This window comes from Mustela erminea, chromosome 9 (genome assembly GCF_009829155.1).
Source record: "Mustela erminea isolate mMusErm1 chromosome 9, mMusErm1.Pri, whole genome shotgun sequence".
NCBI classification, from domain to species: Eukaryota; Metazoa; Chordata; class Mammalia; order Carnivora; family Mustelidae; genus Mustela; species Mustela erminea.
Window position 1 is genome coordinate 29011981 of NC_045622.1, and position 12866 is coordinate 29024846.

Here is a 12866-nt window from a genome sequence, read left to right on the forward strand (position 1 = left end):
TCTACTCACAATAGAATGAAACTAGAAATAAATAACTGAAAGAAATTAGAAAATTCACAGATGTGGAAGTCAACACACTCCTAACCAATGGGTCAAAGAAGTTACAAAGGAAATTAGAAAATACCTTGAGACAAGTGAAAACACAATATACCAAATTTATAGGATTCAGAGAAAGCAGTGCTAAGAGCTAAAACACTTAAGATTTCAATAAAGATAGATCTAAAATCAACAGCAATGTTACGCCATAAGGAACTGGAAAAAGAAAAATAAACTAACCCCCAAACCAGCAGAAGGAAGGAAATGGAAAAGATTAGAGCAGAAATTAACAAAAAAAAAAGAGAGAGAGAGAGAGAGAGAAAATAGAAAAACAATAGAAAAAAATCAATGAAAATAAAATTTTCTTCTTTGGAAAAAGAAAAAAAATTGACAGAGTTTAACTAGATTGACTAAGGAAGAAAGAAGGTTTGAATTACTAAAATCAGAAAAAGAAGGGGAGGTGTAACTACTGATTTTATAGAAGTAAATGGGATTATGAAAGAATACTGTGAAGAAATAGCCAAACTATTGGAAAGAACCTAGATGTCCATCAACAGATGAATGGATAAAGAAGATATGTGTGTGTATATACACACACACACACACACACATATGCAAGCACAATGGAATACTATGCAGCCATCAAAAGAAATGAAATCTTGCCATTTGTGATGATGTGGATGGAACTAGAGGGTATTATGCTGAGCGAAATAAGTCAGTCAGAGAAAGACAATTATCATATGATCTCCCTGATATGAGGAAGTTGAGAGGCAAAGTGGGGGGTTTGAGGGGGAGGGAAGGAAAAATGAAACAAGATGGGATCGGGAGGAAGACGAACCATAAGAGACTCTTAATCTCACAAAACAGGGTTGCTGGGGGGAGGGGGATAGGGAGAGGGTGGTTGGGTTATGGACGTTGGGGAAGGTATGTGCTATGGTGAGTGCTGTGAAGTATGTAAACCTGGCAATTCACAGAGCTGTACCCCTGGGGCTAATAATACTTTATATGTTAATAAAAATTTTAAAAAAATACTGTGAAGAAGTGTACATCAGCAAATTGACAAATTGCTAGAAACAAGTAATACTAAAACTTAATTGTTAAGAAATAGAAAATCTGGAGATGCCTGGGTGGCTCAGTTGGTGGTTCAGCCCAGGTCATGATCCCAGGGTCCTGGGATTGAGCCCCGCATGGGCTCCTTGCTTAGCTGGTAGCCTGCTTCACTCTCTCATCCCCACTTGTGCTCTCTCTCGCTATCTCTTTCTCTCTCTCTGTCAAATAAATAAATATTATCTTTAAAAAAAGAGAGAGAACTGGAAAATCTGAATAGATTTTCAACCAGTAAGGAGACTGAATCCATAATCAAAAACAAAGAAAAGCTCTGACCAGATGACTTTACGGTGAATTCTGACTAACGTTTAATTTTGTCAAACTTAACTGAAAAATTGAAGAGGGAATACCTTCTTCTTTTTTTTTTTTTTTTTTTTTAGGGAATGCCTTCTAACTCATTACCCTGATATGAATAATAGCAAAAGACACTAGAAGAAAAGAAAGCTATAGATCAGTATTCCTAATATTGATTAAAAAATGTTACAGAAAATAAAAGCAAACTGAACTACACACCCTGAACAAATGAGATTTGTTTCCAGAATGCAAGAATTATTTAACATATGAAAATTAGTTAAGGTAATAACCAGATTAATAGAATAAAGAACCACATGATCATCTTAGTTGATGCAGTAAAAGCATTTGACAAAATTAAACTCCCTTTCATAATAAAAAGACTCAATAAATTAGGAGTAGAAAGGACTTACTCAATATGATAAAAATAAAACCATATATGAAAAACTCACAGCTAATGTCATAAGTAATGGTGAAAGACTGGTTTCCTCCTAAGATCAGGAACAAGACAAGGATATCTACCTACATTCACCATTTCTGTTCTACATATTTTTGGAATTTCTAGCCAGAGCAGTTAGGCAACAGAGGAAAAAGTAGAAGTATTCATATTGGAAAGGAAAGAGTAAAATGATACTAGAAAGAAAGAAAGAAAATTATTTCTATTCATAGATAATATGATCTTATGTGTAGGAAACCCTAAAGGTTACACCAAAAGAAGAAAGAAAGAAAGAAAGGAAGGAAGGAAGGAAGGAAGAGGGATGGAGAAAGAGAGAAAGAAAGGGAGAAAAGTATGTAAGTGTGGAGGTAGCCCAGAGCTAATAACAAGGAAAACAACAAAAAAAGAAACTCCCAACACACAAAAAGTAAGTTGCATTTCGACATATTAACAATGAACAGTGAACATAGAGAAAAGGAAAATAAGAAAACAGTCCCATTTATAATAGCATCAAAAAGAATAAAAAAATAGGAATAAATTTAATCCAGGAAGTAAAAGACTTGTACCCTAAAAACTGCAAAACTTTGCTGAAATTAAAGAAGACATAAATAAATGGAGTAAATTCTGGGTTTATGGACTAGAATATTTAATATTGTTAACAGTACTCAAAGGGATCTACATTTCAGTGTAGATTGGGATTTCAAAATGCCAAAGGTGTTCTTTTCTGAAATATAAAAATCCATCCTGAAATTTATATGGTATCTCAAGGGGCCCTGAATAGCTGAAGTCATGTAGAAAAAGAACAAAGTTGGAGGACTCATATTTCCTGATTGCAAAACAAACTATGAAGCTACAGTAATCAAAACAATGTGGTAGTGGAATAATTGCAGACACATGAACCAATGGAGCAGAATTAGACCACCCTGAAATAAACCCTTGCATACCTGGTCAAATAATTTTCAACAAGGGTGCTAAGACTATTGAATGAGGAAGAGTAGTCTTTTCAAAAAATAATGCTGGGAAAACTAGATATGAACATTCTATATAATGAATTTGGGCTCTTATCTTACACAACAATGACTTAAAATGGATGAAAGACCTAAATATAAATGTAAAGCTAAAATTCTTTGAAGAAAACATTGATATTGGATTTGGCAATGGTGTCTTGGATAGAACACCAAAAGCACAGGCCAACAAAAGAAAAAGATATATTGGACTCCATCAAAATTGAAAACTTCTGGGGCTTTTGGGTAGCTCAGTCATTGAGTGTCTCCCTTTGGCTCAGGTTATGATCCCAGGGTCCTGGGATTGAGCCCTGCACTGGGCTCTCTGCTTGACGGGGAGCCTGCTTCTCCCTCTCTCACTCTCCTTGCTTGTGTTCCCTCTCTCACTGTCAAATAAATAAGTAAAATATTAAAAAAAAATTAAAAACTTCTGTAAATCAAAGGACACTATCAATAGAATAAAACAGAATGGGAGGAAACACTTGTAAACATATATATATAATAAAGAACTGATATCCAGAATGTATAAGGAACCCCTACAACTCAACAACAACAACAACACCTACTTTTAAAAAAAAGCAAAGGACTTGAATAAACGTGTCTCCAAAGAAGATATACAAATAACCAATAAGCACATGAAAAGATGTGCAACATCTTCTAGCTTAGGGAAATGCAAATCAAAATCACAATGAGATACAATGAGTAAAAAACAAAATTCAGAAAATTACATATGTTGGTGAGGATATAGAGAAATTGGATATCTCATGGGCATTGCTGATGGGGTCATAAAATGGTATAGCCACATCAGTGAAATTTAGCATTTCCTCAAAAGTTGCACATAGAATTACCATATGATCCAGGAATTAAACTTCTAGGTTCGTACCCAAAATAATTAAAAGCCAGGACTCAAACAGATACTTGTACACTATAGTTCAGCATAATTCACAATAGCCAAAAGGTAGAAACAACCCATCTGTTGATGAATGATGCATGTGTAAGATGTGGTAAATATATACAGTAGGATATTATTCAGCCTTAAAAAAGAGTGAAATTCTGATACATATTACACAGATATACCTTGAAAACAAAATGCAGTGTGAAATAAGCCAGACATAAAAGGACAAACATTGTATGATTCCACTTATATGTGGTACCTGAAATAGGCAAATTCATAGAAGGTAGAATGGAGGTTACTGGAGGCTGGAGTTTGGTGGAAATGGGAAGTTACTGTTTAATTGGTATAGATTCTGTTTAGGATGATGAACAAGTTGTGGAAGTGGATAGTGGCAATTGTTGTACAACATCATGAATGTCCTTAATGCCACTGAATTAATTATACATGTAACAGTGGTTAAAATGGTGAATTTTTTGTTACGTATGACAGAATAAGAAAAAAAAAATTTTTAAATAGTAATGGCGAGAATGTGGGAAAACTGGATCAGTCATAGACTGCACGTAGAAAACACAGTAAGGACATAAGGGGTGGAACACCATGTCTCACATTCAATTCAGATGTCTTATTGATATAAAAATACCACAGTCAATAAAGAGAAAATCTTTGTCACTCTGACTGATTTTCTCTATTCACTAACCATCAGTTGGGTAGGAAAAGCAGATACTCTGCCTGCTGCTATGGTTTTTTAGAGAGCCCAAAAGCAAAACCTCAAAACCTTCATGTTCAATGAAATGTCAGAAACATGTAGACCACTGCCAAATTATTCATGATCACGTAAGTGTTTTCACTGCATACTTTGATCATGAATGCATTTAAGCCAATTGATTTTTTAACTTATATATTCACTGAAAGAATTCAGGAAAATTTATATAACATTTTTAATTAAGTTTAAATGGTTCTTAAGTATCTATTTTTTGAAATATCATAAATATTAATACCTTAAAACTGTTCCTTCACTTTTTTTTACTGTATCCAGTGGATTCCAAATGCCCTGTTATTAAAACAAAACAAACTTTGATCATGGAAGTTTCGAAATTAAGATTGGAATTTTGAAAGCAATGATTTTTCGGTACAGCCAACTCTGGAAAACAGTTTATGAGTTTCTTAAAAAAAAAAAATCTAAAACAAAACTGACCATGCAACAACATACAGTGGGGCACATGTACTTTTGGGCCTTTATTCCAGAGGAAAGGACACATGTTCATACAAAAACCTATAACGCATGTTCACAGCAGCTTTATTCAGAATAGCCACAAACTGAGAACAACCCAGCTATCTTTTAATGAGTTAGTAGTTAAACTGTGGTACATCCATACCATGGAATACTACTCAGCAATGGAAAGGAATGAACTATATATAGTTAAACCGAAGTTGGATGGATATAAAGGGCATTATGCTGAATGAAAAAAGTCATTCTCTGAAGGTCACCTACAGTGTATTTCCATTTATATATATATATTTTTATATGTCTCTAAGTGACAAAATTATGGAGATGGAGAGCAGATTAGTGGTTGCTAGGAGTAATGGATATTAAGGGGGTAGATGTGACTATAAGGGGTAGCATGAGGGCGATCTTTGTGTCGTGGAATAGTTCTGTATCTTTTTTTTTTTAATAGTTCTTTATATTAATTGCAGTGGTGATTACAGGAATCTTTACATGTGATAAAGTGACATAGAACCATATACATTTTTTTTCTACAAAAGTGGAGACATATACATGTCAGTGTTCCAATTTTGATATTGTGCTATAATTATGTAAGATGTGACCAATGAGGGAAACTGGATGAAAGATTTACTGAATTTTTTAAAAAATATTTTATTTTAGGGGCATCTAGGTGACTTAGTCCATTAAGTGCCTGCCTTTGGCTCAGGTCATGATCCCAGGGTTCTGGGTTGGAGCCCTGGAGTAGGCCTTCTGATCAATGGGCAGTCTGCTTCTTCATCTCCTGCTTGTGCTCTCTCTCTCTTTCTCTTTACCTGAAAGTGATAGAGAGTGACAGAGAGCACAGAGGGGGAAGAAATGGAGAAGCAGGCTCCCCGATGCAGGGCTCAATCCCAGGACCACAACCTGAGCCGGAGGGAGACTCTCGACTGAGCCACCCAGGTGCCCCCGGAAAAAGATTTTATTTTAGAGAGAGAGAGCATGAACGAGCAGGAGAAAGAGCAGAGCAGAGGGAGAGGGATAAGAAGAATCCACGCTGAGCACGTGGAGCTCGATCCCACAACCCTGAGATCATGACCTAAGCCTAAACAAGAGCTGGAAGCTTAACCGACTGAGCGACCCAGGTGCCCCAGATTTACTGAATTTTAATAACTACATACTGAAACCATAATATGCTTAGGACTTAACCACACCTGCCTCTAGAGGGGAGTCTTAAATTTGGTTAAGACGTTTTGAATACAAAGAGACAACTATACGTATCTTAGATCGTTCTAAGTTCAAGACTCAATAATATATTCCTAGGCAGGATGAAGAAGAGAGTGACCACATTATAGCCCTGTGAGAAAACTGAATTCAACCAAATGATTTTTTGGAAAGCTCAAGTCAAGGAAATCCAATATAGAATACAAAAAAATGCACCTTGATTTATTCAGCAACCACTTTCCAAGTACCTACTAAATATCATTCAGTGTTAGAATTGAAGATAGAAAGATGAGTAAACCTAATAATACTTGTTCTTTTATACTAGAATGTAAGCTCGATGAGAACATAGGTTTTTATCTGTTTTATTCACGTCTGTAATGTTCAGGCCAGTATCTGGCATATAATAGGTGCTAAATAAAAATTGCTGAATGAATGGATTCTCCTAAAAAGCCTTGAGTCTGATAAGCCAAGATTGGAAATAGGGACAAGAGCATGTGATAGATGCTATCATAGATTTGCTGCCTTTTTCTCCTTCCCTTTCCATCTAAAGTGGTATCTCTTTATGAGTATTCTGATAGTACTGGGTTCAGTGTGTGCACAGTTAAACTTTAGCAGTCACCACTTCAGGGCTGGCTTCTGGACCCCATTTCTCATCTGGTTCTGTCAGAATCTTACCTTCAAGCAGGGGTAGTTACTCCAAGTTCCAGTGAGTTACTTGCGATACCTTTAAGAGTTAGGTTTGTTCCAGGCCTCATAGCACCGTTCTTTTACACAAGTTATTGCTATTCAGTTGACCCTGGGACAGCATGGGGCAAATAGGTGCCGCTTCCCCCCCTCCCCGCACAGTTGAAAATCCTGTAACTTTTGACTCCTCTGAAACTTAATTATTAATAATAGCCTACTGTTGACCAGAACCCTTACCTATAACATAAACAGTCGATAAACTCATATTTTATATGTATTATATCCTGCATTCTTATAATAAAGTAGCCTGGGGGAAAGAAAAATTTTAAATCATAAGAGAAAGTACATTTACAGTACTGTATGGCTATTTAATTTTTAATGAATCCTCCAGGAGGGGCTGGGACAAGGGGTGGTGGCAGCAGGCCTGGCCCCAGGGGGATGATGTTCTACAGTTGGTGGTCTCTGCTCAGTAGTGGTAGCAGCTGGGCGGCCTGGAAATTCAGTACAGTTGACCCACCTGCCTGGATGTATACCGCCGGCTATAACCATCAGCAGCTTTGGAGACAGAAGGAAGAGGGACTAGAGGGACTCCGGGCAGCGCAGAGCCCGGCACACAGAGGACCCTCTGGGCATGTTCTTCCTCTTCCTCTTCAGCCCAGGCTCCTGTCTGCCAGCTGTGGGCGCTCAAACCAACCACCCTGTTGGCATATGGGCCACCTGTAGCTCTGTCTGGTGCTGAGGCTTCCCTGGGGCTGCTGACGGCTCCCTGCGGGCCTCTCCTCCTGTGTTCTCAGAGGGTAGCAAGTGTGACTTCTGTGCCAGTCACCTTTGATTCTCCTGAGAGACTGGGGTGGGCAGTTGTAAATAAATACTGTGTGGTTTTTGCTGTCAACCCTTAAAAACCCACCTGTAAGTGGACCTGTGCAACTCAAACCCGTGTTGTTCAGGGTCATCTGTATTTTAAAGTGGGATCTAGGCTATTGGGGAGGGTTAAATGAGGCGTGTAGAATGTTTATAAGTTTAAGACTTGCTTAATAATAATAATAATAATAATAATAATAATAATAAAGGCTTATTTAAGAATAGAAGGAGAACTCTGAAGTATAGGACTCTCAGCATGGGCCTCCTCAGCTCAGGCCCGGCTCTGGTGAATCCTCATCTGGGCTAGAGCTTCACTTGCTTGTAGTGGTCCTCTGTTGTTTAATCTTCTTGGGACAAACCATCTTTCAGGATTGGCACAGAATTCCAGGATTGCCTATGAAACTTATCCAGGGTAATTGGGCTGGAGAGGGTCTGGCAGAGCCTTCATTAAGGAGTACAGAGCATTCACCTCTTTGCTGCAGAGTAGAGGGATTAAAAGAGGTGATCATTTCCATTATCTGAGGCTGTGTTACCTTAGCTTCTTTTAGATTGTAAGAAGCACATTAGTTTACTTCACTGTAGGGGTTTATTATAAAAAATGTGTCTCTCGGTTGGCCTTCGTGAAAATTTGACATTGTCGCAGTTACGAGAGTAGCTTTCCTGTTATATCCTCTTTGTTCTCCAGTTCACTTGTTACCAACTATAGTGTTTTCACCATTTTGATAAGTCAGTTAATCCTTCCCTCTACTCTTCTTCCACTCTGTTTCTCTGGTGACTATGAACTCTCCAGTGCATTCTTCATTTCTCTTAGCATCATACTTCTTAAAGGAAAGTGGCAGATTGGGTTTGTCTAGTTGTTTATTATCCAGTTATTTGAAGCTCTCATGAGTTACCTCAAAGGCCCCTTAGATGGCCTCTGGGTTGGAAGGTGATTCCTGGTCATAGTCATTAGTAACTAGAGTTTCAGTGTCTTATCATCTAAATTATAGTGATCTCACTGGAAGAACTGTTTGTGGTCATTTACTTAGAAGGAACCTGTGGGGCCTTGGTAGATACTTGAAGCATCATTTATTAATCTTTCTCAATGGTCATTGGGAGCTTTTGGATTGAAGGAGAAGTAGAAAGTGCTGCACATACATGGGATATGTTTCTGGTTCCCAAAAGGAGTAGCTCAGGTTAATCAATACAAAATAAAATTATTTTTACTTGTCCTGGTTCACTAACCTTTTGTAGAAGTCAGTGTTCTAGAAATTAATATCAACTCAGGTATATGTATTATATTTCTGATTTTCATCCCTGTTAGTAAATTTTTATGGCTTTTGCTATAATTAATGAAGTCTTTTTTTTTAATTAATTTTTTATTTGTTATAAACATATATTTTTTTCCCCAGGGGTACAAGTCTGTGAATCACCAGGTTTACACACTTCACAGCACTCACCAAAGCACATACCCTCCCCAATGTCCATAATTCCACCCCCTTCTCCCAAACCCCCTCCCCCCAGCAACCCTCAGTTTGTTTTGTGAGATTAAGAGTCACTTATGGTTTGTCAAGTAATTAATGAAGTCTTACTAAAAAAGAAACAAAGGATCAAGATGTATACTGGGATTGTACACATGTGTCTCAACCATTAAATAAGACTTAAAAAAGGGAAAGACTGGATTGTTGTGACATGCATCCCACCTAATATACAAGAAGTTAGCTACTCAGGAGTACATGTCTTTCTGCACTTTGTCCTTAGCTGGGATAGTAAGCTAAGATCCAGAGACCTTAATGAGGGTTTTGTATGAAGGCCCTCTTTGGGGAATGCATATTTTCCTAAAGGCCAGGTGGCTGAAGAATGAGATTTTGTGGGTGGTCATTGTACCTTCTATATCTTCTCCAAGAAAATAGGTAAGACGTTAGAGACCATGATAAACTGGTTTTAATGTTTGTTGAAACATGTGGAGAGTCAGATGCTAGTTTTGAAAGGGATTACTGTACAGTTGGCATGTCTTGATTTTATCAGTAGCTTCATTCAATTTCGCTTAATGAAAATTGTTAATATTTTTCTCATTTTACCAAAAACTAGTGAAAAAAAAATTTTTAAGATTTTATTTATTTATTTATTTATTTATTTTAGAGAGACAGTGCACGTGAGCCAGTGCAGGGAGGTACAGAGGGAGGGAGACTCCCGCTGAGCGGGTAGCCCTACGTGAGACTTGATCGCAGGACTCTGAGATCATGACCTGAGCTGAAATTAAGAGTCAGACATTTAACTGACTGAGCCACCCAGGTGCCCCTAGTGAAAACTTTGTAATGGATGGGAATCACTGGGTTATATGGTTAATAGAGCGAGGTGGTCTCTTTGCTGGTTGATATCTATACCAGAGAATGTTGTGCTATCCTGAAGGGGAACGTACCAGACCATGAGTCTGGGCCATATCAAATCCACCAAGGGTGCCATTGCTGTGTTGGAAGCTTGGAGGAGAGGAGAGAATCTGCAGGATGCAGGAAAGACAAGGCCCAGGTGGGTCTGGTTGAAAGACGTTTACAGGATTAAGAATGGCTCTGAGCAAGAAGGAAATTCTTAGAGCTCTAGCTCCAGGGTGGTTATGCTCTAGATCTAAGTTCTCAGAACTCTTCCACTCAGTTCATTCCAGTGAGGTTAGTCTAAGAAAGAAAGTTGTCAACTTGCTTTATCTAATAGACTTTGTTTTGAAATATAGTATTTTTCTATACTCTGTGGTTAGTGATTGTAGTCTACCTAGAAGGGGAAAATCTGAACTTGATTGGAGGATTCTCTGCTATTTTAGAGTTCAATTGTCTCTAATTTTACTTTATTTATTTTTTCCTTCAGGTTGCTTGATTGGAGCCGTGAATCTCAAATCCAGCAACCGAACCCCAGTGGTACAGGAATTTGAAAGTAAGTACAAGGGAGACTACTAAGAGAATGGGCACCATCTAATGGACATTTGGTAGTCTTGCAGCCTACTCAGGACAAACACAGCACATCCATACAGTGCCCAAGAGATGTTTGGGTGGGTGGCTCTGTAGCAGTGCATTTGATGTGCACATGTGTCAGTGAAGCCCTTTTCAGCAGGCTGACAGGGAACTCTGCAGGTTTTATATTGGCTAGAATCAGATTCCTGCCCTGGTTTTGTACATATATAACAAAGAACTTCCTTATATACAAGCAGAGTATTAAGGCCTTGCTAATCACCTTTAAAAATTTTTCTGGCTAAAATTCATCTTTTCTTAGAGTCATTTGGAACTTGAAGATAGATTTTTTAAATGTACATTTAAGACTTCTTTCAAATTAGAGATAGCTTGCAGGGTCCAGATATACAAGTGATCATAAAATTGTTTCCCATTCTGTAAGAGTTCTTCTTCTTCTTCTTCTCCTTCTTCTTCTTCTTCTTTTTTTTGGCTCATTAGGTGTGGAATTATCTTGTATCATTACGGATTCACAGACAAGTGACCCCAGGATTGAGTGGAAGAAAATTCAAGATGACCAAACCACATATGTGTTTTTTGACAACAGAATTCAGGGTATGATTCTCTAATCCCCTCCTTTGTTTGCAGGGCCCAGACATATACTTGTGCCCAGAGACTTTCCTCTGACTGGTCCTGCATCTGTATCCAGGATTGGTTTGTTTTTTGTTTTGTTTTCTTTGTTTCACTTCTGAAAAATTCAAACATGGAAAAGTAATGAGAGTAGTATATTGAATCTCCCTGTCCTTGTTACTCAGCTTCAACAAGTATCACCTCATTAGTTATGATTTAAATCTATCTGTAGCCCATCCTATTGTGCAATGAGAGTGAATGCTGTCCTATGCCATCCTCTTATCATGGTCCCATTCGTGATACCAGCTGCATGAGTTAATCAGAAGGATCACAGGGAACAGCAAGGAGATAAGACAGGTATTTGCTGAGCACCTACTGTGTCCCAAGCTTCCTACATTGAGAAAGCATTTGCTAGAACAGACATCAGCATAAAGTATCTCTGATCACATGAAGTAGGAGCAGGGCAGCTGGTGGGGGAAGCTTCCCAGAAGTGGCATCTAGGCTGAGCTGTGAAGCTGGTTATCCAGGCCAGATGGTGATGGGTGGGGTGGAGGAAGATGTTGGGCAAGAAAGAATGCTCTGCATATAGACGTGGAAGCAAAAGGCAGGTTGGCTTAAGGAAACTGCAAGTTCTCTATCACAGGTGGGATTTAAGGAAGGGAGAGAGGAATATCTCCACACAGCTGGTGAGGCATGCCAAGGCCAGGCAGGAAGTACTGAACGCCATGCAAGAATGGACAGCATCTTGAGTTCCGTTCAGATTTTTTTTGGAGGGAAGGGAGATGACTTCATTTTCAGTTTAGAAAGACTTGACTCGGCTGCTTTGTAGAGGAGATTGGGAATGGGGAAAACTCAGAGCAGGGGTGCTAATTTAGATTGTTTTGCAGATGCCAGAAGGGAGCTGCTGATGGCCTGAGCTAAGATTGAGGCATTGTAGAGAGCAATGGGGAGGGCTTGCTAGGAGCTGGCTGTGGCGAGGGAGGGAGGGAGGGAGGGAGAGAAATTATAGATGACATGCAATGGTACCTTACCTTTATTTTGACAGAAGGGATGGGAGGAACATGAGGGACAAATGCAATAGCTTCTAAGGGCTGGTTTTGTTGTTCTCAGAGAAATTGATAGTTGAGGCTTCAGAGAAGAGGAGAGATGTCGAAACAGCTAAATCTCAGTCTTCCTGCTTTGGGTCCCCAATATCATCAGGCTCTTAAAAATCTTTTGGGGACACCTGGGTGGCTCGGTCAGTTAAGCATCTGCCTTCAACTCAGGTCTGATCCCAGGGTCCTGGGATTGAGCACTGCTGCTCAGCGGGGAGTTTGCTTTTCCTTCTCCCTCCCCACTCCTCCTGCTTGCGCGCTCTCTCTCACACACACACAAATCTTTTTAAATATTTTGTTGTTTTTTTTCCTTCACCAGTATATCTCCCACCTTTTAATTTTGAAGAGATGGAAATGTTTTTTCCAGAAAACAAGTCTGGTTTCTCTGGCAGTTTAGGCTGCTGCTGATAAAGCCTGTACGTGCATTTGTGATCATCAGAGAACCTAGGTGGGGAATTTTTTTCTTTTTTTTTTTTTTTTAGGTGAGA

At 38.7% G+C, this 12866-nt stretch overlaps 1 protein-coding gene across 2 annotated transcripts in view; it reads left to right on the forward strand.

Moving 5' to 3' along the window:
• Positions 1-12866, forward strand: part of JAM3 (junctional adhesion molecule 3) — a 90266-nt gene that overhangs the window by 65591 nt on the left and 11809 nt on the right. For both annotated transcript variants that reach the window (XM_032357435.1, XM_032357436.1), the window contains 2 exons: positions 10578-10643; positions 11156-11269. In XM_032357435.1, the coding sequence (XP_032213326.1) occupies positions 10578-10643; positions 11156-11269 (180 nt within the window). The remainder of the gene's footprint in view (positions 1-10577; positions 10644-11155; positions 11270-12866) is intronic.